The following is a 27,229-nucleotide window of genomic DNA, read 5'->3' as shown; positions in this document are numbered from 1 at the left end:
TTGGTTTATTTGTCCAATTACTTTTGACCTCCTAAAATGTGGAGTGTTTGTAAAGAAATGTGTACAATTCCTACAGTTTCTATCAGATATTTTTGTTCAAACCTTCAAATTAAACATTACAATCTGCACTTGAATTCTGTTGTAGAGATTTCATTTCAAATCCAATGTGGTGGCATGCAGAGCCCAACTCGCGAAAATAGTGTCACTGTCCAAATATTTCTGGACCTAACTGTATTTGACATCAGTCATTCACTGTCGGTAAAATCGGTCATTTTAAACAAAATCTACCGGAGGTTCTTCACTATAGCTGTAAGGAATACAACATGTCTAAACAACACAGCCCATTTAGGTTAGGCTATGTTCACACTTCCGTCTTTTTGCATCAGTCACAATCCGTCGCCTTGAGGAATTACGGTATCCTGCAAAATATTTTGCAGGAATCCGTTTTTTCCCCATAGACTTCTATTAACGATAGATTGTGACTGATGGCCCTGCGTTGCATCCACCGCGTGACAGATCAGTCGTTTATGGACTGACCATCAGGTGGTAGGAACACACAATCTAACGTTTTTTGTGTGCGGCGGATCGTTTTTTTACTGTGAGCATGCGCACAGTAAAAAACCATGATGGATTGTAAATTCAGTTCCAGCGGCAGGAACGATCAGCTGATCGCCAGGCGGCCGGCTTTTGAGAGTGATCAGCTGATCGGCCTGCTTTTGAGAGTGATCAGCTGATCGGCCTGCTTGTGAGAGTGATCAGCTGATCGGCCTGCTTGTGAGAGTGATCAGCTGATCGGCCTGCTTTTGAGAGTGATCAGCTGATCGGCCTGCTTGTGAGAGTTATCAGCTGATCGACCTGCTTTTGAGAGCGATCAGCTGATCGACCTGCTTTTGAGAGCGATCAGCTGATCGGCCTGCTTTTGAGAGCGATCAGCTGATCGGCCTGCTTTTGAGAGCGATCAGCTGATCGGCCTGCTTTTGAGAGCGATCAGCTGATCGGCCTGCTTTTGAGAGCGATCAGCTGATCGGCCTGCTTTTGAGAGCGATCAGCTGATCGGCCTGCTTTTGAGAGCGATCAGCTGATCGGCCTGCTTTTGAGAGCGATCAGCTGATCGGCCTGCTTTTGAGAGCGATCAGCTGATCGGCCTGCTTTTGAGAGCGATCAGCTGATCGGCCTGCTTTTGAGAGCGATCAGCTGATCGGCCTGCTTTTGAGAGCGATCAGCTGATCGGCCTGCTTTTGAGAGCGATCAGCTGATTGGCCTGCTTTTGAGCGCGATCAGCTGATCATTCTCTCTCTCTGTTACGGTTGCTGTGGCACTGGAGACTATGTTCGGATTTCTTGCTACTGCACATGTGCGAGCACTGGAGACTATGTTCGGATTTCTTGCTACTGCACATGTGCGAGCACTGGAGACTAAGTCCTATCTTGGAGCCATTGCACATGTGCGGGTGACATCATCGCTGACACGAGGTCACCTGTCTCTGACAGCTTCTAAGCTGATTGGCCGCTGGTCATGTGCTTGTGACACGTGGTCACATGTCTCTGACACCTTCTATGCCGATTGGTCGCTGGTCATGTGCTTGTGACGCTTTGCTCGGTGATAGGCCAGCGTGACGTCATTCCTGTTGTTCTGGCAGCGGATTGGCTCTGGTGTCCTCCACCTTGGATGAGGCACAAAGTCTATATAAGACCCTGACGCACGCCGCCCGGCGCTCAGTCCTCTTGGTTCATGCATGAGAGTAGACGCTCTGTGCACATCCCTCTAGGCATCTCTCTGTCTATGCTAGGTGAGCGCTACCGGCAGGGTAGCGTTCTTATACCTTACAGCTTCGGCTGCGGTCCGTATCTTTACATCTTAGTGGAGCGGACATAGGCAGGTGCCTGAGGCACATGGTCCGGCTGGGCCTTGTGATTCTACTCGTAGGTGGACGTTGCCGGTAGGGTAACGTTCCTTATACTGCGTCTGGCAGTTGTTCGTATCCTCGCACACTAGGGGAGCGAACATAGGTAGGAGCTTTATGCGGCTTATGCTGCTGTCCGTCTCTTTTGCACCACTAGTGGAGCGGACCCAGGCAGGTGCCATATCTAGTGGTTCGTGTCCTCGCACACTAGTGGAGCGAACGCAGGTAGGAGCTTTGTGCGGCTTACGCTGCTGTCCGTCTCCTGTCACAGCTAGAGGAACGAACCTAGGTAGGTGCCATTTCACACTCACTGCTTTTGTCTCTGTGACCATTAACAGAGACCATACCACACACCCTCCAAGTAAGGGAGGGATTGCTTTATTTCCTAATTATATTCCTCTGTGAGTTTAAGAGGTATTGCACTCTGCACTTGTGCTATTACTAATTACAGTAGCACACTTATATACCCCTTATCCTCTGCCATAGTCTGCAGCAGAGTCTTTGCACGGTGGACCCTGACTGTCTGATATTCCTTTGGGTTTTATTATCAGACAGCCCCCCGTAACACTCTCCCTCGTGTTTATACTGAAATCATTTCACCAACGGAATCCACTTTCTCATGATAATCAATTCCATTTCTTGTCACCCGTTGTACAACACATCAGTCACAAGCGTCAAGCAACGCAGGTGACTGATGCAAAAAAACGGAAATGTGAACATAGCCTTAAGTGCCAACAATGAGTTTTTGACACTACGTATTTTTCCTACAAAAAAAACGCAGCATCTTACACTTACAGCAAACAAGATGGGATTAATAGAAACCTCATGCTAAGGCTATGTGCCCATGATCAGGACTCGCTGCATTCAGAACGCAGCGAGTCCTGACCGGCGGGGCCACAAGTCTCCTCCGCAGGAGACCGCAGCTGAATGATCAGGGTTCGGTGCGATGCAGTCTCCTGCTTGTCTTCTCTCTACGGAGGGTGCATGCAAATCCGCAGCAAACAATTCACATGCTGCTGTCTGGGAAGCCGCACCGCAGGTCAGTGTTTGCTGCACAAAAAAGAAGCATAGTGGGCATGGGATTTCTAGAAATCCATCCACTGTGCTTGTACTGTACAACGCTGCGCTTTGGAAGCACCTGAAGCATGCTGCATCCAAAATGCTGCAAATACTGATCGTGGGCACATACCCTCACTGTGCATTTTTTTTTACCCCGCATAGGCTCACCTGCGGTGTATTTTTGAAATCCACAACATGTTGAGTCTTCAGTAAAACTTTAGTAAAGAAGGCAACCAGAAACCCAAAAACCTATGGAAAAAACACTACAATAAAACCCACTCCTGGTCAAAAACGACAGAGCTAGTGCTCAGTAAACAAAGTAAAAAAATGGAAAAAAGATGCCACATGACACATTTTTCCGTCCTCTTGGAAAACACGGTGGGTTCTCCCGGATGTGAAAATGTGTGCAAATATCATTGGGGTGTAATTTGGCTAGGAGCCACATGCAATTTAGGACATTTTCTGTGCTGCAATCAATGATATCAGAGCTGGAATAGCTGCTTGTGTTCTGCAGCCAAAAAGCCAACTGGTTGGAATTTTTGCCATGGTGGTGCCACGAGAGCCAAAACAACCACATTCGTAACTATGATGAAATGAAAACTTGTGATTGGCATTTTGCCAAAGTTGCCGTATGGCCATAGCCTTCAATGATATCGGTTTGAGTTTCCCCTACCAGACACGTTTTAGAAAAAGAAAATCAGTGCACTCTTTTTACAGCCACTAAATATAGTAATCATTTATTTTATTTCCATCTCACCTTAGAAGAGTTATGTGTGCCTTACTGTTTATACACGAGTCCCACAGTGTCTAATACTTCAGTAATCTCACTAGCCGTGACTCAATAGTTTATACCTTATTTTCCGGATTGTAAGACGCACTTTTCCCCCCCAAAACTGGGAGTAAAATGGGGGGGTTTCTTACAATGCGGATATGGCTTACTGGGGCGGTGGTGGAGCGGAGTCATAGGAATCAGGGCTGGCGATTCTGAAGGTGTCTGACTGCACGCTCTAATTGAATCGCCAGTGGTTGATGGGATGAACTTAAAAAAATGGCTGCGGAGGCGACGTGTGCGCAGATTGATGCGATGGACTTCAATCAAATGGCCGTGGAGGCCTTTCTGTGCATGCACCCCTCCACGGCCACTTTCTTGAAGTCCATTGCGTCAACTGTGGGAGATTCAATGGAGCCTGCAATCAGATTAGGCGCCCGCCACCGCAGCGACACCCAGTCCTGTGACCCTCCTCTGCAGTGACACCCCCACAGCATGCCGGTAGATCAATGGCGCCTGCCGCCGCGACACCCCCAAGGACGCAGTATCGCCGACCCTCCATCCACTGCTTCTCCTGAGATACAACACCCCCTCCTCTGAGCCCACAGCATTACTGACCCTGCCTCCTGTGACCTTCCTGAGCTGCTCCACCACCGCTTCTCCTGGTGGGCATTAGGATAAATACACACTAGGATTATAAGACGGACCCTCATTTTAACATTAAAAATTATTTTTTCCTATTTTCCACCTCTAAATTTGGGGTGCGTCTTATAATTTGGGGTGCGTCTTATAAACTGAAAAAATACGGAATTTGCAAATCTAATAGCGTGGCTATGTCCACCATGTGCAGATGAAGGGAACATTTACAAGAACCGTGTATATGCATAAAATCATGAACACCGAGGCGTATACTTGGCTTTATGTAATCCCTTCTGCCAGTGCAAATCTAACCCAAAAATATATATGGTACATTTGTAAGTAATACATTATATAAAACATCCACGCTATACAACCAGAATCTGAGAAATGGTACGCATAGGGACGCCAGTAATAACAATGAATGAACTGGTGGAAGAAAAAAGTCAAGTCAGAAGATTGTCTTGGTGTCAGAACATGGCATCTTTGTCCTCCTCGATCAGAAAGTAGATGGTCACCGGTCCACGGCTGGTAGGAACAGTCTCGGTAACGCGGGCAAACAGCCAGGATCCCAGGCCGTACATCAGAGTGGGGATCCCTGCCGAGCAGACACAGATCCAATCAAAGAGAGTGGAGGATAGAGGCACGGTCATTACCTTACCATGCACCGCTCCGCATCCTCATCCCATCATCTCACGCTTCCCCATTATTGTGCTCACAATGAACGGACAACTTTATTTTATTTATTTATGTTAGAAGCATTCTGCAGCTTTACTAATGAAAGGCAGCCAGAGAGATAATAATGCGATTAATATGAAACCCATAATAACCCGCTAACATAATGGGCTGTTCTAACCAACGGCAGCAAGGGAGATTTTAATAAGCTGCGATAATAAAGCAAAGTAATTAATCCCAGCCATATGGATAAGCAGCCACAGGAAGCCACGCTCCACATATTCTGTTTGAAAAGACAATTGATGGCCTTTATAAAGCTAAATATTTAATAAGCCTTGGGTGGGAGGCAGGATGGAGTGTGTGGGGTGTAATTACAGCATCTCTCCATCACTTACCTAGATTTATGGCTTTTAACGTGGTAAAGAAGTGGTTGTGAAGATGCAGGTCCTGGGGGGCAGCACGGGAACAGTGATACTTAATGAATGGGAAGCAGCCCGTTCGGAGGATATGGTAATTTGTGCCATTCACTTCCCAGTTGAAGTTTGATAAGCCAAACTGGTCATTATTAACCGTGCTGTACTTGACACAAAAAGAAGTCCAATGTGGCAGATCCCGCTGCAGAAGGTGCTGGGTCAGAACCTCAGAGGCATTAGGACGAGGATGTCTGAAGGACACAGCAGGGAGGAGAAGGATGCGTAGCAATGTGTCGTGGGCTTTTTTCCCCAAAAGCATGTCTGCAAGACACAAAGTGTAAGTGAATATTCAGTGCATAGACCTCTGGCCAAAAATGGAAAACATGGGAACATTACTTTTCACTTTATTCACTTTTATCATTTGTTAGCAAGCCAAAAACAGCAGATGATGATTACATTATTAAAGGGAATGTGTCAGCAAGTATTTGCTATGTAATCTGAGGGCAGCATGAGGTAGGAGCCGAGACACTTAATTCAGGGATATGTCACTTATTAGACTGTGGGTTGTTGTCTTAATGCAATGAGTGTTTTATCAGCAGGAGATGATCACTGCTGGGCTAGTCCCCACGTGAATCCTATTCCAACCACATCCCCAGCACTGATTAGCAGCTTACTGTCAGTGTACAGTGTACACAGAACGCTGTGGTGCCAGTGGGGATAGCTTTCTGAGCTCTTCTACATGCTACATCTAAAAACTCATTGTGTTTCAACTGCTTCACCCAATAAATGAAAGGGAACCGGTCATCAGATTTGGCGACTATAAGCTGCGGCCACCACCACAGAACTCTTATTTACAGCATTCCAGAACACTGTATATAAGAGCCCAGACGGCTCTATATAATGTAAAAAACACTTTTATTATACTCACCTAGGGGGTCGGTCTGGTCCGATGGGTGTTGCTGTTCTCCAATCCGGTGCCTCCTCTCTGCTGCGATCTCTGTCCTCCTTCTACATAGCCCAGTGTGGATGACACATCTACATCATCCACACAGGCCGACATTGCGGTCCTGCACAGGCGCACTTCTCTCTGCCCTGCTGAGGTCAGATCAAAGTATTGTAGTGCGCATGCGCAAGGAAAGATTAAAGACCGCATGCGCACTACAATACTTTGATCTGCCCTGAGTAGGGCAGATGAAAATGCGCCTGCACAGAACCACAATGCCGGTTTGTGTGGATGACGTAGGACGTGTCAAGCACATGGGCCTCAGAAGGAAGACGGCGATTGCCGCGGAGAGGAGGCACCGGATTGGAGAACAGCAACACCCATCGGACCGGACCGCCCCCTATGTGAATATTAAAAAAGTGTTTTACATACAGTATTCTAGAATGCAGTATATAAAAGAGCCCACTGGTGGTGGCCGCAGCTTATAGTCACCAAATCTGCTGACAGGTTCCCTTTAAGTGACATCGCTGGAATCAGGATCTCTTTTCCTACATTATGCTGCTCTCAGATGAGGTAGCAAAAACCTGGTGATGGATTAGTTTATAACTACCACGATAACGGTCAGATAGTTCCCTTTGCTTATTTATTTCCTCTTTTGATCTATAGCACCAACATATTCTGCCAATATTTGTACCATATACATTAATCATTGTCCCCAATGGGGCTCACAATTTACATTCTTTACTATGAACACGTTATAGTCAAATTCATAGGAAGAACTTGGAGGAAACCCACACAAACATGGCGACAACATACAAACTATGCAAATATGGTCCTTGGTCAGATTTGATTCAAGCACCCCAACACTACAAAGCAATAAGTGGGCGTCCGACCTCTACGGTCCCATAGATCCGGAGAATGAAAAGAATGCGTCACCAATGTACGGTAGCTGTGTCTTATTTGATCTGTTTTTTTTGACACAGCCTTCCCTGGCCACCCAAATGTGCAAAGAAGTGCAGCACCACACATCAGCTGTAATGTCTGGCTCAGATCCCATCACTTATTAATATATAGCATATCATACAGTAGTAGCATAATATAAAATCCATATGACCTCTCCTCCACAGGACATAAAAATGCATCATGGAGAGGGGGGCAGGTGTATAAATCAGACTCAAGAGGTGAGCTTATAGGGCTGATATCAACTTTAACCCCTTAACAACCAATGACATACAAGTGCTTCTCAATAAATTAGAATATCTTCAAAAAGTTAATTTATTTCAGTGATTCAATACAAAAAGTGAAACACATATTATATAGAGTCATAACACACGGTGCGATCTATTTCAAGTGTTTATTTCTGTTAATGTGGATGATTATGGCTTACAGCCAATGAAAACGCAAAAGTCATTATCTCAGAAAATTAGAATAATTAACACAAAACACCTGCAAAGGCTTCCAAAGCATTTAAAATGGTCCCTTAGTCTGGTTCAGTAGACTATACAATCATGGGGAAGACTGCGGAGTTGACAGATGTCGAAAAAGTAGTCACTGACACACTCCACAAGGAGGGTAAGCCACAAAAAGTCATTGCTAAAGAAGATGGCTGTTCACAGAGTGCTGTATCCAAACATATTAATGGAAAGTTGGGTGAAAGGAAAAAGTGTGGTAGAAAAAGGTGCTCAAGCAACTGGGATAACCACAGTCTTGATATGATTGGTAAGAAAAGACCATTCAAATATTTGGGGGAGATTCACAAGGAGTGGACTGCTGCTGGAGTCAGTGCTTCAAGAGCCACCACCACACACAGACGTATCCAGGACATGGGCTACAACTGTCGCATTCCTTTTGTTAAGCCACTCATGACCAACAGACGCCAGAAGCGTCTTACCTGGGCCAAGGAGAAAAGAACTGGACTGTTACTGAGTGGTCCAAGGTGTTGTGTTCAGATGAAAGTAAATTTTGCATTTCATTTGGAAATCAAAGTCCCAGAGTCTGGAGGAAGAGTGGAGAGGTCACAATCCAAGCTGCTAGAGGTCTAGTGTGAAGTTTCCACAATCAGTGATGGTTTGGGGAGAGACACCAGACCCAACAATGCAGACGAGCTGAAAGCTGCTATCAAAGCAACCTGGGCTTCCATAACACCTCAGCAGTGCCCCAGGCTGATCGCCTCCATGCCACGCCGCATTGATGTAAAAGAAGCCTCGACCAAGTACTGAGGCATTTACTGTACAGACTTTTCAGTAGGCGCCAACATTTCTGAGTTTAAAATAATTTTTCAGTTGGTCTTATATAATAGATAATGACATATAAACACGTGAAATAGATCACTCTGTGTGTAATGACTCTATATAATATATGCGTTTCCCTTTTTGTATTGAATTAGTGAAATAAATTAACTTTTTAATGATATTTTAATTTACTGAGATGCACCTGTACCTATATGTTATTATTATAGCGCCATCAATTCCATGGAGCTATAATATAACGTGTCATTGATCACGTCTGCCAATTTAATGTAGGCTCGCTCAACGAGCTTGCATTATTCCTCGCACACGTCTGATCAGCCGACATATGCAGCTAAGAGGCGTGGGTGGATCGGCAGTCCACCCATGCCTGTTAACTAGTTAGACCACGCTGTCAAGAGTTTTACAGAGCAATCTAACACATGCCGGTGGGGATCACGTAATTCCCCACCGCCGCTGACGGTCATGACATGATCATGGGACACTAAGGGGAGTAGTAAAATAAATAAAAAATATGTTTATAAAAATATGAAAAAAAAACTTAAAAAACCTAAAAAGTTCCAATCACCCCCTTTTCCCCTCATTGAAAATATAACACTAAAAAATACACATACTGTATTTGCTATCACCACATTGGGCATTGCTCAATCTATCAAAATATAAAATCAATTAATCTAATCAGAAAAGGGGGGGGGGGGGGTCGCAAAAAAAAAAATCAAAAGGCCAGAATTACATTTTTTTTGGTTACCACAACATTGCAAACATTGCATTAAAATGCAATATCAGGCAATCAAAGCATTACATCCTCCCAAAAATTGGTAAACGTAGAGCAGAAGAAAGGGTTAAAGCGCGCTGCCGTATGGATGAAGAAATCACTCTGGGGTATTAATCTTAGTGATGTTATTATTCAACACGTTTCAGAGTCTATACAACTCCTTCTTCAGGAATCAAAATCACTGATGTACATATATTTACCGGTAGGTACCACGATGCTGACCGGTTCAGCTTTTCCTCTGGACACCACCACCTGCCCAGATTAGGTTCATGTACCAGTTTATATAAAGGAACAATCCTCTGAATGCTATTCCTGGGGAGGTCGGGTTCGGCGTCTGCAGAAGAGCAGGCTATAAGCAGCTCCGACAGCGCAGGAAATAATAGAAAGAAGCCTTTGCTGCTCATTAGCTGGCTTTGTTAAGACATGAAAGTTGCTAACTGTCTCCACTTCTCTTTATTAGCACACAAAGAGAAGGCTCCTGCTCTGTTAATTATGGAGGTGAGGGCGGCCTTGTTTGTGCCTGGCTATGATTAATAAATCCCAACACCTGCCATTTTACTGCAGTAAATAAACACGGAGCTGATTAATTATCAGGAGGCGAAGGCTCAGCTCAGTGAATCTTACAGATTACATCTCTTCAACAGGAATAGCAAGGATTAGGGATGAGCAGACCTGTCAATGTTATATTTCGTCAGGTTTGCCCAGACTTTAGTTAAAAGTTCGGTTCAGGACAAGAACTTGACCCCGGACCCCATATAAGTCAATTGGAACCCGAACTTTGGTGCTATAAAATGGATGTGGTAAGGGCTAGGGATCTGCAAAAGGTAGCAAAATGGGGGTAACACCAGGACAATTGCCCTGTAAACAAATGTCGATAGGGAATCAATTATTAGGGAATTATTTATTTAAATAATTTAAAAAAAAATAAATACAAATGGTGTGGGCTCCCTTCTATTTTGATAACCAGTCAAGGTAAAGCAGACAGCTGGAGGCTGGTATTATCAGGCTGGGAAGACCCATGGTTATTGGCCCTTCCCAGCCCATATCTGTTTGCTTTACCTGTGGGCAAGACAGAGAAAGGTGAGTTTATAACAAGGGGCAGGGGCTTAGATTTAAACCACCACTCCAGCGCTGAAAAAAAAAATAAATGCTGGAGTGGTACTTTAAAGATGCACAGACAAATATCTGAATAAAGGATAGGGTGCTACCACTGTACACTGGATAACAAAAATAAAGAAAGCTATACAGAAACAGGTGCACACCTATAAATGCAAAATTATATTTTATTGACACAAAGCTCTCAAATTAAAAATTATTAAAACCATAGTTTCCCCAAAAGCATGAGATATAGACCAATATACATATATGAGAAGTTAGGCACTTAAATAGTTAAAAAACAATATTGATATCCTAAACAAGGAGCAAGGTCAATTAAATATCCCAGTACACCATATTTTATGGACTATAAGACGCACCTAGGTTTTACAGGAGCAAAAAAGGTCATGACGCACTGTTATGGGGGGGAATCTGCTGCTGACACTGTTACTGGGGGGACCCCCTGATGACACTGTTATTGGGGTAATGTTCGACAATTCTCTACTTATGTTCCCTGTCCTGGGCCTCTTCCAGGGATATGTCTCCATCTTGATGTAATTGTCCTACATCCCGGTATATATGTCCCCATCCTGGTGTTTATGTCCTCCATCCATGGTATATATGTTTTCCCTCCTGGTATATATGTCTCCCATCTTGCCATATACAGTGGGGAAAATAGTATATGTTACCATGCCTATTATACACATTTTCCCACCTACAAAGAATGGAGAGGATTGTGACAGACAGAATCACCCCAAAAATTACATTGCATGATTTTTAAATAAATAATTGCATTTTATTGCATAAATAAATATTTGATACAATAGAAAAACATAACTTAATATTTGGTACAGTAACCTTTATTTGTAATTACAGAGCTCAGACGTTTCCTGTAATTCTTGACCATGTTTGCACACACTGCAGCAGGGATTTGGGCACACTCCTTTTCCAGATCATTCAGGTTCCGAGGCTGTCACTGGGCAACATTGAGTTTCAGCTCTCTCCAAAGATTTTCTATTGTATTCAGGTCTGGAGACTGGCTAGGCCACTCCAGGACCTTGAAATGCTTTTTATGGAGCAACTCCTTAGTTTCCTTGGCTGTGTATTTCGGGTGATTTTCTTGCGGGAAGACCCAGCCACAACCCATCTTCAATGCTCTAACTGAGGGAAGGAGGTTGTTGGCCAATATCTCATGATACATGACCCACAGCCATCCTCCCTTCAATACAGTGCAGTCGCTCTATCCCCTTTACAGAAAAGAAACGCCAAAGTATTGTTTCCAACCCCATGCTTTATGTTTGGAACAGAATTCTTGAGATTGTACTCATACGTGTTCTTCCTCCAGACATGGAGAGTGGAACTGATACCATAAAGTTCTATTTTTCTTTGATCTGACCACATCACCTTCTCCCATGGCTCCTCTGGATCATTCAGATGGTCACTGGCGAACTTCAAACGGGCCTGGATATGTGCTGGCGTGAGCATCGGGACCTTGCGCGCCCTACAGGATTTTAATCCATGACAGCCTACTGTATTACTAACGGTAATCTTTGAGACTGTGGTCCACCTCTCTTCAGGTCAGTGACCAGATCCTCCTGGGTAGTTCTGAGCTGATTCCTGACTTTTCTCGGAATCATCTTACCCCACGAAGCGAGATCTTGCATGGAACCCCAGATTGAGTAAGATTGACAGTCATCTTGTTTTTCTTCCATTTTCTAATAATTGCGCCATCAGTTGTTGCCTTCTTACCAAGCTGCTTGCCTATTGTCCTGGAGTCCATCCCAGCTTTGTGAAGGTCTACAATTTTGTCTCTGGTGTCCTTAAACAGCTCTTTAGTCTTGGTCATGGTGGAGAGCTTGGAGTGTGATTGATTGTGTGGACAGGTGTCTTTTATACAGGTAATAAGTTCAAACAGTTGCAATTAATACAGGTAATGAGTGCAGAGTATTAGGGCATCTTAAGGCCCCTTTCAGACATCCGTGTTTAATCAAGTACAAGCTACACGCATCGGTATGGTCATACGTGTGTCACACATGTTTCACACATGTGACATCTGTGTTTGCATACGTGTGACATCAGTGTGACATATACCGGAGAAGTGAAAAAGATTTTGGTACCGTGTTAGCCAGTTGAAAAATTATTGAATGTTCTCAGTGAGAGGAACAAAATTATAATCTTGTGATACCTTATAACGGCTAACTAAAATAAAGTGATGTTACAAAGCAAGATCACAAGATTATAATTTTGTTCCTCTCACTGAGAACATTCAATAACATACCGGAGAAAACACGGGTCTTTGAAATAAAAAGATTTTCTATATTTACCTGTATCCAGCACTGTTGTCTTCGACTCTGCTGCCTCCTGCTTCTTACCACCGCTCATTATATCATTGATTAGTCACTGCACCTCGGACCTGGACGTTGGAGCACGGCGGTGACAGCATCAGGGACAGCACCGCCGGGGACAGGTGAGTATCCAGCAACCAGTGTATGTGCAGTGACATCCAGGAGGTCATTGTAGTTCTCAATGAACTCTGATGACATCCTGATTACACCCCCGCAAGACCCACACTGTGATTTTCTGGGTTTTTTTTTTATTCCGTCTGTCACAGCTGAAGTGTACCATACAAAATACAGACCTCTCCATTCTATGTAGGAGGGGAAACTTGCAAAATACTTATTTTTCCCACTGTATGTTCTCCGTCGAGAGATTTTTTATATATATATATATATATATATATATATATATATATATATATATATATATATATATATATATATATATATATATACACACACACAGTACAGACCAAAAGTTTGGACACACCTTCTCATCTCTAGAACAACTATTAAGAGGAGACTTTGTGCAGCAGCCTTCATGGTAAAATAGCTGCTAGGAAACCACTGCTAAGGACCGTCAAAAAGCAGAAGAGACTTGTTTGGGCTAAAGAACACAAGGAATGGACATTAGACCAGTGGAAATCTGTGCTTTGGTCTGATGAGTCTAAATTTGAGATCTTTGGATCCAACCACCGTGTCTTTGTAGACAAGGTGAACGGATGGACTCTACATGCCTCATTCCCCCCGTGAAGCATGGAGGAGGAGATGTGACGGTGTGGGGTGCTTTGCTGCTGACACTGTTGGGGATTTATTCAAAATTGAAGGCATACAGAACCAGCATGGCTACCACAGCATCTTGCAGCGGCATGCTATTCCATCCGGTTTGTGTTTAGTTGGACCATAATTTATTTGTCAACAGGACAATGACCCCAAACACACCTCCAGGCTGTGTAAGGGCTATTTGACTAAGAAGGAGAGTGATGGGGTGCTACGCCAGATGACCTGGCCTCCACAGTCACCAGACCTGAACTCAATCGAGATGATTTGGGGGTGAGTTGAACCGCAGAGTGAAGGCAAAAGGGGCAACAAGTACTAAGTATCTCTGGGAACTCCTTCAAGACTGTTGGAAAACCATTTCCGGTGACTACCTCTTAAAGCTCATCAAGAGAATGCCAAGAGCGTGCAAAGCATTAATCAAAGCAAAAGGTGGCTACTTTGAAGAATCTAGAATATAAGACATATTTTCAGCTGTTTCACACACTTTTATAAGTATTTCATTCCACATGTTTTCATTCATAGTTTTGATGTCTTCAATGTGAATCCACAATTTTTAGAGTCATAAAAATAAAGAAAACTCTTTGAGTGAGAAGGTGTGTCCAAACTTTTGGTCTCTACTGTAATATATGTATATGTGGTCCATCCTGGTTTATATGTCGCTCATCCTGATATATACTGTATGTCCCTCATTATGGGACCATCCTGGTGTACATGGCTCCAGTTAGGCCGTTTTTTTAACGAACACACACACAAACCAAAGATTCTACTTACCTTCCCCCCGCGCCCCCAATGTGTGAAGTCCTCTTCTGATGCCGGCAACGGACTTCGGTGTGTAAGCGACAGGCAGAGCATGACGTCACTGCCACATGCCCCTAGTTCCATGCCGACGTCAGCTGCCGGCTAATCCAAAATGAACATTCACTGCTCCCCATGCCAATAATCCTGCCTACCTCCTGACGTGGGTAAATCTGCCCTGAGCAGGGCATATCACAGTGTGTCTGAGCAGGACAGCAATGTGGGCCTGTGTGGATTACGAAGGGTGCGTCATGCACCCAGGCTTCAGAAGAAGGACAACGATCGCACAAGATGGAGGAGGCGCCAGACCAAGTCCAGCAACACCCATTAGACCGGACCGCCCTCTAGGTGAGTATTATAAAGGTGTTTTTTACATTATACAGAGCGGCCTGGGCTCTTATATACAGCTTTCTAGAATGCTGTATATAAGGGCTCAGTGGTGGTAGCCGCAGCTCATAAGGGAAAAACCTGGTGACAGGTTCCCTTTAATACTCTATACTAGGCCTCGTTCACGCATCAGTGTTTAACCCATTCCTTACCTTGCCATTTTCCATCATTTTGTTTCCATTTTTTTCTCCTTTTTTTTGAAGAGCCATAACTTTTTTTATATTTCCGTCAATACAGCCGAATGAAGACTTTTTTTTTTTGCATGACGAGTTGTAATTTGAATGAAACCATTAATTTTACCATATAGTGCATTGAAAAAGGGAACAAAATTCCAAGTGGGTTGAAATTGCAAAAAAAAATTTTTTTTTTTATTTACCATGCTTGTGTATGTAGATACCAAACATGTAAAGTTTTATTTTCATTTAAGTGGTGAAAAAACATGATTTGTTTAAAAAAAATAAATAAAAAAAATGTTGCTTTTGGCGCCATTTTCCGAGAACTATAACATTTTTATTTTTTGGAACCTGAGGCCCAGTGACGGCTAATTGTTTGTGCCCTAAACTGACGTTTGTACGGATACCATTTTTGAGTAGATGTGATGTTTTGTTCGCTTATTATTGTAATTCTGTCATTTTTATTATTTTTTTTACCATTATGCTATTTACCAACCAGATTAATTTATTTTATATTTTGATAGATTGGATATTTCTGAACACAGCGATACAAATGTGTACTTTTTATAATTGCTTTCTTTTCAAAACGGCGGGGATTAGAACTTTTGTATTTTTTTCAAACTTAAAAAAACTGAAAAGACAAAGAAGGGGGGACGCAAATGGTGTCTTATCCGGTGGTACCAAAAAGGATTTAAAAAAGGTGCACTAACCTGGTGTGGGTGTGTTAAAGACACAAACCACTAAAACCACATAATAAGGATGGCTGCTGCAGATCCCAGGATGATAGCGATGAATTAGATGGTAGAAGAGGGTTAAACTGCGCTGCCAGAAGAAGATCACTGGAGATGGAGAGTAAAACATCTGATTTTATTGTTCTACGCGTTTCAGAGCTCTATAACTCCTTCTTCAGGAACAAATTATTGATTTTGTTCCTGAAGAAAAAGTTAGACCTCCGAAACGCGTAGAACAATAAAATCAGATGTTTTAGTCTCTATCTCCAGTGATTTTCTGGCAGCATGGTTTAACCCTTTTCTTCCATCTACTTCATAGTTTATTTTAAAAAAAAAAAAAAAATCCACACTTTTTATTGAATTTCCTAGTCTCCTTAGGGGACTTGAAGCTGCGATTGTCCGATTACTTGTGCTATACAGAGCAGTGCAGCAGCATCACTCTGTACAGCAGAAATGATGACTTCCTATGAATGCCGGCTCACAGCCAGTGTTCACAGGATGTTTGTCATGACAGAGATAAGGGTCATCAGCTGATCCCCGGCTGTCAAGAGAACCCATCGGTGCCCAGCAATCACATCATAGAAGTGCTGGTGGAAGCGGGGAATTGTGTACTCCCAGCCGGCATATGTTAAATCCCACTGTCCGAGACTGACAGCAGGATTTAACTGGTTAACAGCCACAGGCGGTTCTACAATCCACCAATGGATGTTAGAGGCACATGTCAGCTGATAAGATTAGCTGTCATGTGCAGGGAAAGAGGCCATGTCAGCATTCGAACCCACATCAAAGGCAGGGGCACAACCTTTCACATAAATATACATCAAAGGTTGTGAAGGGCTTAATCATGTTTGTGAAAAAAATGGGACGGATGTCATCAGTGAACAGTCCGTGTGGCCATTCTTACCATCAGTGTCATTAGGGGTTTCACGGATGGTTATAGAAAGCAATAAATTACAAAGCTTATCCTATACATTGCAGTGTTAGTTACATACAGCACACATACACTGATGCCAGCCGTGTGCTGTACGTGTTTTTCACAGACCCATAGACTTGTGTTGGCCCTTGTCATCTGTGCTGACGAAAAAATGGAAATGTCTCTGTGTTTTTCACGGACACAGGGTCCTTGTTAAAACACAGACATGTGAATAGCACCATAGATTATAATGGGTATGTGTGGAATTGTGAGAAAAAACCCTATGCCATATGTATGTGCCATACGGACGTCTGAATAAGGCCTAATGGAAACAGCACAAACCTAGACTAGAACAGCAGAGTTGCAACCAACACTAACTCTACCGAGACTCCACACCAATACTAGATGCAGATGTGTAACGGTGGAGAACAATATAATACTAGTATTATCTATAATATTGAAATAACTAGTTTATCCCTTCCAACTATAGCAGAATTTTGGCATTCAGGCTTTGGAAAAAAGTAGAAATTGTGGCCTTCAGATTGGTCGCCTTCATGAGTCGGTGCGCATTCTCCACTTTAGAGGGATGTATTGGCCCGATGATACTATACGGCAGCAAATTGCTTAGAAAGCGAGGATGTCTTTTCTATAGAATAAGGGGTACTTTGCACGTTGCGACATTGCTACTGCGATGTCGTCTGGGTCAAATCGAAAGTGACACACATCCGGCGCCAGTAACGACGTCGCAACGTATAAAGCCTAGAAGCAATGATAAATGATCGCAAAAGCGTCGTAAATCGGTGATCTGTGTAGTGTCGGTCATTTTCATAATTTCGCTGTAGCGATAAGTACGATGTTGTTCCTCGTTCCTGCAGCAGCACACATCGCTGTGTATGAAGCCGCAGGAGCGAGGAACATCTCCTTACCTGCGTCCCGCCTGCAATGAGGAAGGAAGGAGGTGGACGGGATGTTTACGTCCCGCTCATCTCCGCCCCTCCGCTTCTATTGGCCGCCTGCCGTGTGAAGTCGCTGTGACGCCGCACGACCCGCTCCCTTAGGATGTTCGCTACGGCAGCTATCACAAGATATCGCATGTGCGACAAGGGCGGGGACTATCGCGCTCGGCATCGCTATCATCGGCTAGCGATGTCGCAGCGTGCAAAGTACCCCTAAAGGCAACATGAGGCATAATAGCTGAGAAACAAGCGAATGCAACTGCTGGTGGGCACCCTGTGAATTAAAGCTTAGGCAAAGGGGTTTTCTACAGTCTTCAAAATTTGGCCAAAAAGTAATGGTGCATGTTAACAAAAGTGCTTATAGTCACCTGTTACACACAGCCCCACCTTTACAGTCTCAGGCGCCCTATAAGGCTGTGTGCACACTGCATTTTTATCAGTTTTTTTTAGTGCAATTTGTTAAAACTGCATTGAAATCCTGATGCTAGCAAAGTCAATGAGAATCCTGAATTGTGCACATGTTGCTTTTTTTTCCTTGCAGATTTGGTGCAGAAAATAATCTGCAGCATGTCAATTATTTCAGTGTTTTTGTAGCATTTTGTAACATATGCACTGAAAAAGCGGCAAAAATGTGAGGCAAAACTGAGCATTTCTTTTGCAAGGAGATGCAGATTTGGTGCAGATATTTCTGCCACCAAATACTCAGCGTGTGCACGTAGCCTGTATTTATTTGGATGTAGCGATGATACGTCCGCCTACCCACATGACCGCTGCAGTCAATCAGAGGTCTCAGTGACGTACAGCATAAGGCTATGTGCACACACTGAGTTTTTTTGACGTTGCGTTTTTGGCCGCTAAAACGTACAAAAACGCACCCGCGGCAAAAAAACGCATGTGTTTTTACCGCGATTTGGTGCGTTTTGCTGCGTTTTTGATCTCTGCGTTTTTTTGCGTTTTTCCAATGCATTGCATGGGGGGAAAACGCAGAAAAACGCAGGAAAGAATTGACATGTCCATTTTCTTTTTAAGCTCAAAAAGGCAGCTTAAAAAAAAAGTTGTGTGCGAACAGCAAAAATGAACTCATAGACTTTGCTAGGGAAGCAAAGTCATGCAGTATTGAGGCCAAAAACGCACCCGAAAAATGCGCAAAAACGCCGTGAAAAACGCACTGTGTGAACTTACCCTAAGGGCGGCTTTGCACGTTGCAACATCGCACGTGCGATGTCGGTGGGGTCAAATCGAAAGTGACGCACATCCAGCGTCACTTACGACATCGAAGTGTGTAAATCCTAGATGATACAATTAACGAGCGCAAAAGCGTCATTATCGTATCATCGGTGTAGTCTCCGACATTTCCATAATTTCGCTGCAGCGACAGATACGATGTAGTTCCTCGTTCCTGCGGCAGCACAGATCGCTGTGTATGAAGCCGCAGGAGCGAGGAACATCACCTACCTGCCTCCCAGCTGCAATGAGAAGGAAGGAGGTGGGCGGGATGTTTACATCCTGCTCATCTCCACCCCTCCGCCGCTATTGGCCGCCTGCCGTGTGACGTCGCTATGACGCCGCACGACCCGCCCCCTTAGGAAGGAGGCGGGTCGCTGGCCAGAGCGACGGTCGCAGGGCAGGTGAGTGAATGTGAAGCTGGCGTAGCGATTATTTTCACTACGCTAGCTATCACAAGATATCGTACCTGCGACGGGGGCGGGGACTATCGCATGCGACATCGCAGCATCAGCTAGCGATGTCGCAACGTGCAAAGCCCGCCTAAGACTAATGAGACAACCAACAATCAGGTAGGTAGAAAGGACATTTTCGCAGCAGCCAAGTAATCGAAGACTGAAAAAGAGTAACTAAGAATGATGCTGGAAAGGGAAGCTATTTAGTTGTTAACATTTTTTTACAATCCTGAAATATCCCTAAAGGATCTGTATAGTCAAAAGACAATCTAATGCTTAAATCATGCTTGTGTACTGTGTATTTTTTTTTTTACTTTTTGGCAATGTATATCATGATTAGTGAAGGGCGAACGCGCAGATATCCGGGATCGGCTTTGGCCAGGAATTGATCCCAGTTATCTGGCCGGATGCCGGTCCCCATATAAGTCAATGGGGACCAGAATCCAATACTTAAAAATGGTGGTAGGGGGATTGGAGCAAGTGCTGCAATCTTATATTTTAGGTTCTTCAAAGTAGCCTGAACCTGAACCCAATCGAGATGGTTTGGGGTGAGCTGGACCGCAGAGTAAAGGCGAAAGGGCCAACAAGTGCTAAGCATCTCTGGGAACTCCTTCAAGACTGTTGGAAAACCATTTCCGGTGACTACCTCTTGAAGCTCATCAAGAGAATGCCAAGAGTGTGCAAAGCAGTAATGAAAGCAAAAGGTGGCTACTTTGAAGAACCTAGAATATAAGACATATTTTCAGTTGCTTCACACTTTTTTCTTAAGTATTTCATTCCACATGTGTTAATTCATAGTTTTGATGCCTTCAATGTGAATCTACAATTTTCAGAGTCATGAAAATAAAGAAAACTCTTGAATGACAAGGTGTGTCCAAACTTTTAGTCTGTACTGTATGCAGATCCTGGAGTGGCTTAGCCAGGCTCCAGATCTCAACCCCATAGACAACTTTTGAAGGGAGTTGAAAGTCCGTGTTGCCCAGTGACAGGAACAAAACATCATTGCTCTAGAGGAGATCTGCATGGAGGAATGGGCCAATATACCACCAACAGTGTGTGCCAACCTTGTGAAGACTTACAGAAAACGTATAACCTCTGTCATTGCCAAGAAAAGATATACAGTGGAACCTTGGTTTACGAGAACAATCCGTTCTGGGAGTGTGCTTATAAATAAAGTTACTCGTCTAGCAAAGCAAAAATTTCCCATAGGAAATAAGGCAGGCTCAGACAATTCGTTCCACAACTTGTTCAATGTCCCATTCTGGTCCCCTATTGTGCCATTCCAAACATGCACAAACACACATACACACACACCTATTATGCTCACCTTACTTTCCGTTCCATAGCCGGACTCCTGGTTCTTGCAGTTCGCCAGTACATGATGTGTATCAGGTAACCATCATGACCGATGCCAGAGCCTCCGCTCCCAGAGCGCTGGCATCAAAAGCAGGAGCTGCTTGTCTCTGATTGGTCAGCGCGCTGCCTTTGAGTAGTGGATGACAGCGGAAGTTCCTCCATCATCGCGATGGTTACCCAATACACATCCTGTAGCGGCGAACTACAAGAACCATGAGGCTGGCGATGGAACGGAAGGTAAGGTGAGCATAATATGTGCGTGCGTGTTTGTGTGTGTATGTGCGTGTTTGTGTGGACTGCAAGAGCGGGTCAGAGCGCGGTGAAAGTACGGAACCGGAAGTGTGTGCGGTGAGTATTTGCTCGTACAGCAAAGCTTGCTCATAAACTGAGTTGCAAATTTACAGCAAGCTTTGCTCGTGTAGCGAAATGCTCGTAAACCGAGGTTCCACTGTATGACAAAAAATTGAGATGAACTTTTGTTATTGACCAAATACTTATTTTCCACCATAATTTGCAAAAAGATCTTGCCGAATCAGACAAGGTGATTTTCTGGATTTGTTTTCTCATTTTGTCTCTCATAATTGTGGTCTACCTATGATGTCAATTACAGGGCTCTCATCTCTATAAGTGGGAGAACTTGCACAATTGGTGGCTGAGTAAATACTTGTTTTCCCACTGTATTGTACTGAAAAATAGGAAAAAAATACAAGTGCGGTGAAATTTCAGAAAAGTACAATTCCACAATGTTTTTTTTTTTTGGGGGGGGGGGTGTTATTTATCATGTTCACTATATGGTAAAAATAACCTGGAAATATGATTCCCCAGGTCAGTCCGAGTTTCTAGATATCAAACATGTATATTTTTTTATTTAGATGGTGAAAGAAAACAAACAGAAATTTGTCAAAAAAAGAATTGGGCTTTTGGTGCCATTTTCCGAGACCCGTAACATTCTCATTTATTGGGATTGGGGGATGAGTGACGGCTTATTTTTGGCGCCCTAAGCTGACGTTTTTACCGATCCCATCTCGGTGTAGATGTTATGCTTTTATCGCCTATTACTGCCTTGTATTGCAATGTTGTGGAGACCAAAAATACATAATTCTGGAGTTTTCTTTTTTTTTTCTCATTACGCTCTTTTCCGATCAGATTAGTTTATTTTACATTTTGATGCATCGGGCATTTCCCCACCAATGCACATTAAATCCCGATGTCAGAGATTGACTGTGGGAATTAACTAGTTAATAGCCACAGATGGATCTCCGATAAGTGGATCCCTGCCTGTCAGGGGCACATCAGCTGATCAGAAACATGCAGGCTCGATGTAACAAAGGGAGGGACACGACCTTAGACGTACCAGTATGTCCAAGGTTGTGAAAGGGTTTAAACTGTTTGTTTTTTTAGGTCGTCTGGACTTATGATATTGATGACCAATTACCATAGGACATTATTATCAGACCGGTGATTGTCTGATGCCGCAGTGATCAGCTATTTTTAAGCTCTGGCAGGCGGATGTGAGCAGTGAGCGCTGTGGGCTGTTCTGTATTTGTCCTCATTGAGCCATTGGAGCATGGAGCTTCTTACAGGATGAAACACTGCACGCGCTTCTGGTCACTTATTTTGATGTGACATGCAGTGCTGCGATCTTTTCTACTAGTTAGAAGCAACTTCTTTCCTCATCCTGTTCTGTAACAAACATGAAAGATCTGTGGATAAGACGTAATTATAAACCCCCCCCAAAAAACAGCATTGGTGGAGCCTAGAGGCAAAAAGGGAACCTGTCAGAAACCTTTACCCTCCCCGGAACAAGTAATATGATTGTGCAGCCAAGTAATAAGCCAATCCATCCCTTTATGACCGCCACGCACTGCTGAAGATGTGTCTGGAAGTGTATTGGGGTGTGATGATCCACATACAGCTTCTCAGCCTCACACTGTATTTCCTACCTAGCGGTACCCTCCTATGGCTGATTGATAGGGTAGCGATGGTGTATCAGAGCAAACCACCTATAAATCAGCCAGAAGAGGCCGCTGCTGGCAGGAAATACAGTGTGAGGCTGAGAAGCTGTAAGTGCATCATCACGCCCCAATACACTTCCAGACACAACTTCAAAATGTGACCTGGCGTGGAGTGGGCCAGTCGACCCCAGTGCCTACTTCAGCTAAATGTGTGTCTGAGGACCATATCTACCAGGAAGAGGCCCAGGGTGGGGGGCATATTTACCAAGAAGAGGCCCAGGATGGGGGACATTTATACCAGGAGGAGGTCCAGGATGGGGGTCATATTTACCAGGAAGAGGCCCAGGATGGGGGACATTTATACCAGGAGGAGGCCTATTATGGGGGACATATTTACCAGGAGGAGGCCCAGGATGGGGGACATATATACCAGAAGGAGGTCCAGGATGGGGGACATATTTACCAGGAAGAGGTCCAGGATGGGGGACATATTTACCAGGAAGAGGTCCAGGATGGGGGACATATTTACCAGGAAGAGGCCCAGGATGGGGGACATATTTACCAGGAAGAGACCCAGGATGGGGGACATATTTACCAGGAAGAGACCCAGGATGGGGGACATATTTACCAGGAAGAGACCCAGGATGGGGGACATATTTACCAGGAAGAGACCCAGGATGGGGGACATATTTACCAGGAAGAGGCCCAGGATGGGGGACATATTTACTAGGAAGAGGCCCAGGATGGGGGACATATTTACTAGGAAGAGGCCCAGGATGGGGGACATATTTACTAGGAAAAGGCCCAGGATGGGGGACATATTTACTAGGAAAAGGCCCAGGATGGGGGACATATTTACCAGGAAGAGGAGCAGGATGGGGGAACATATTTACCAGGAAGAGGAGCAGGATGGGGGAACATATTTACCAGGAAGAGGCGCAGGATGGGGGGACATATTTACCAGAAGGAGGCCCAGGATGGGGGGACATATTTACCAGAAGGAGGCCCAGGATGGGGGACATATTTACCAGAAGGAGGCCCAGGATGGGGGACATATATACCAGGAAGAGGCCCAGGATGGGGGACATATATACCAGGAAGAGGCGCAGGATGGGAGACATATTTACCAGGGAGAGGCCCAGAATGGGGGACATATTTACCAGGGAGAGGCCCAGGATGGGGGACATATTTACTAGGAAGAGGCCCAGGATGGGGGACATATTTACCAGAAGGAGGCCCAGGATGAGGGACATATATACCAGGAAGAGGTGCAGGATGGGGGAACATATTTACCAGGAAGAGGGGCAGGATTGGGGGGGGACATTTACCAGAAGGAGGCCCAGGATGGGGGACATATATACCAGGAAGAGGTGCAGGATGGGGGGGACATATTTACCAGAAGGAGGCCCAGGATGGGGGACATATATACCAGGAAGAGGCCCAGGATGGGGGACATATATACCAGGAAGAGGCGCAGGATGGGAGACATATTTACCAGGGAGAGGCCCAGGATGGGGGACATATTTACTAGGAAGAGGCCCAGGATGGGGGACATATTTACCAGAAGGCGGCCCAGGATAGGGGACATATATACCAGGAAGAGGTGCAGGATGGGGGAACATATTTACCAGGAAGAGGCGCAGGATGGGAGACATATTTACCAGGGAGAGGCCCAGAATGGGGGACATATTTACCAGGGAGAGGCCCAGGATGGGGGACATATTTACTAGGAAGAGGCCCAGGATGGGGGACATATTTACCAGAAGGAGGCCCAGGATGAGGGACATATATACCAGGAAGAGGTGCAGGATGGGGGAACATATTTACCAGGAAGAGGGGCAGGATTGGGGGGGGACATTTACCAGAAGGAGGCCCAGGATGGGGGACATATATACCAGGAAGAGGTGCAGGATGGGGGGGACATATTTACCAGAAGGAGGCCCAGGATGGGGGACATATATACCAGCAAGAGGCCCAGGATGGGGGACATATATACCAGGAAGAGGCGCAGGATGGGAGACATATTTACCAGGGAGAGGCCCAGGATGGGGGACATATTTACTAGGAAGAGGCCCAGGATGGGGGACATATTTACCAGAAGGCGGCCCAGGATAGGGGACATATATACCAGGAAGAGGTGCAGGATGGGGGAACATATTTACCAGGAAGAGGGGCAGGATTGAGGGGGGGGACATTTACCAGAAGGAGGCCCAGGATGGGGGACATATATACCAGGAAGAGGCCCAGGATGGGAGACATATTTACCAGGAAGAGGCGCAGGATGGGGGATGTATTTACCAGGATGGGGGACATATTTACCAGGAAGAGGCCCAGGATGGCGGACATATTTACCAGGAAGAGGCGCAGGATGGGGGATGTATTTACCAGGAAGAGGCCCAGGATGGGGGACGTATTTACTAGGAAAAGGCCCAGGATGGGGGACATATTTACCAGGGAGAGGCCCAGAATGGGGGACATATTTACCAGGAAGAGGCGCAGGATGGGGGATGTATTTACCAGGAAGAGGCCCAGGATGGGGGACATATTTACTAGGAAGAGGCCCAGGATGGGGGACATATTTACCAGGGAGAGGCCCAGAATGGGGGACATATTTACCAGGAAGAGGTGCAGGATGGGGGATGTATTTACCAGGATGGGGAACATATTTACCAGGGAGAGGCCCAGAATGGGGGACATATTTACCAGGAAGAGGTGCAGGATGGGGGATGTATTTACCAGGATGGGGAACATATTTACCAGGAAGAGGTGCAGGATGGGGGGGGAGATATTTACCAGAAGGAGGCCCAGGATGGGGGACATATATACCAGGAAGAGGCCCAGGATGGGGGACATATATACCAGGAAGAGGCGCAGGATGGGAGACATATTTACCAGGGAGAGGCCCAGGATGGGGGACATATTTACTAGGAAGAGGCCCAGGATGGGGGACATATTTACTAGGAAAAGGCCCAGGATGGGGGACATATTTACCAGGGAGAGGCCCAGAATGGGGGACATATTTACCAGGAAGAGGCGCAGGATGGGGGACATATTTACTAGGAAGAGGCCCAGGATGGGGGACATATTTACTAGGAAAAGGCCCAGGATGGGGGACATATTTACCAGGGAGAGGCCCAGAATGGGGGACATATTTACCAGGAAGAGGCGCAGGATGGGGGACATATTTACTAGGAAGAGGCCCAGGATGGGGGACATATTTACTAGGAAGAGGCCCAGGATGGGGGACATATTTACCAGGGAGAGGCCCAGAATGGGGGACATATTTACCAGGAAGAGGTGCAGGATGGGGGATGTATTTACCAGGATGGGGAACATATTTACCAGGGAGAGGCCCAGAATGGGGGACATATTTACCAGGAAGAGGTGCAGGATGGGGGATGTATTTACCAGGATGGGGAACATATTTACCAGGAAGAGGTGCAGGATGGGGGGGGAGATATTTACCAGAAGGAGGCCCAGGATGGGGGACATATATACCAGGAAGAGGCCCAGGATGGGGGACATATATACCAGGAAGAGGCGCAGGATGGGAGACATATTTACCAGGGAGAGGCCCAGGATGGGGGACATATTTACTAGGAAGAGGCCCAGGATGGGGGACATATTTACTAGGAAAAGGCCCAGGATGGGGGACATATTTACCAGGGAGAGGCCCAGAATGGGGGACATATTTACCAGGAAGAGGCGCAGGATGGGGGACATATTTACTAGGAAGAGGCCCAGGATGGGGGACATATTTACTAGGAAAAGGCCCAGGATGGGGGACATATTTACCAGGGAGAGGCCCAGAATGGGGGACATATTTACCAGGAAGAGGCGCAGGATGGGGGACATATTTACTAGGAAGAGGCCCAGGATGGGGGACATATTTACTAGGAAGAGGCCCAGGATGGGGGACATATTTACTAGGAAGAGGCCCAGGATGGGGGACATATTTACCAGGGAGAGGCCCAGAATGGGGGACATATTTACCAGGAAGAGGTGCAGGATGGGGGATGTATTTACCAGGAAGAGGCCCAGAATGGGGGACATATTTACCAGGAAGAGGCCCAGGATGGGGGAACAGATATACAAGGATAGGGGACATTACTACATAATAAAAGGGGGGCAACTTGTATGTCTTTATATAATTTAGAACGCTACAAGGGCCCATACATCTGTCGAACATGTGGTGGAAGGAGCCAAATCCAAATTTTGCGCTGGGGCCATTAAACTGTAGTTACACGACTGATTGGCGCAACCACAGAGGGAAGGGGCCACATCCACCTCCAAAGCAGCAGGCACTGTGCATTACGTGAGCTATTGCCCTGCTAGTAGCCCATATGCCGTTCTGCCTGCCCTCTTCTATGTCCTCTCATATCATTTTTTATTTTTGGGGGGGCGGTCATGTATTACAATTTGTGACAGGGTCTCTGCTCTGAAAGTGTAAATGCTGCACACCGGCCGCTCTCATCACTGTGCTGCAGATCTGTCACTACATTACAGCGCCGCTCACACCGGTGTTACCGGCCGTGCTGCTCGGCCTATGTATCGCAGCACACAGAACTATGCGACCTCCCGGTGTCCCTCCGCTCACCTGCCTCATCACAGCAGACGCGGAATGCCCTCTGATGACGTCATGGCCATGTGAACG

At 45.3% G+C, this 27,229-nt stretch overlaps 1 protein-coding gene across 2 annotated transcripts; it reads right to left on the bottom strand.

Moving 5' to 3' along the window:
• On the bottom strand, positions 1-27,229 carry C4H15orf61 (chromosome 4 C15orf61 homolog). 2 transcript variants are annotated; one of them, XM_075346069.1, is made up of 3 exons: positions 27,173-27,229; positions 5,438-5,776; positions 1-4,965 (listed from the first exon to the last, which is right to left on the bottom strand). In XM_075346069.1, exons 2-3 carry the CDS (start codon positions 5,772-5,774, stop codon positions 4,838-4,840), a joined length of 465 nt encoding a protein of 154 aa, XP_075202184.1. In that variant the 5' UTR covers positions 5,775-5,776; positions 27,173-27,229; the 3' UTR covers positions 1-4,837. The 2 variants fall into 2 exon arrangements, with proteins under 2 accessions (XP_075202184.1, XP_075202183.1); XM_075346068.1 differs by lacking the exon at positions 27,173-27,229 and adding an exon at positions 22,056-22,293.

This window comes from Anomaloglossus baeobatrachus, chromosome 4 (assembly GCF_048569485.1).
Source record: "Anomaloglossus baeobatrachus isolate aAnoBae1 chromosome 4, aAnoBae1.hap1, whole genome shotgun sequence".
NCBI classification, from domain to species: Eukaryota; Metazoa; Chordata; class Amphibia; order Anura; family Aromobatidae; genus Anomaloglossus; species Anomaloglossus baeobatrachus.
This window is presented reverse-complemented; position numbering and strand designations above follow the sequence as displayed.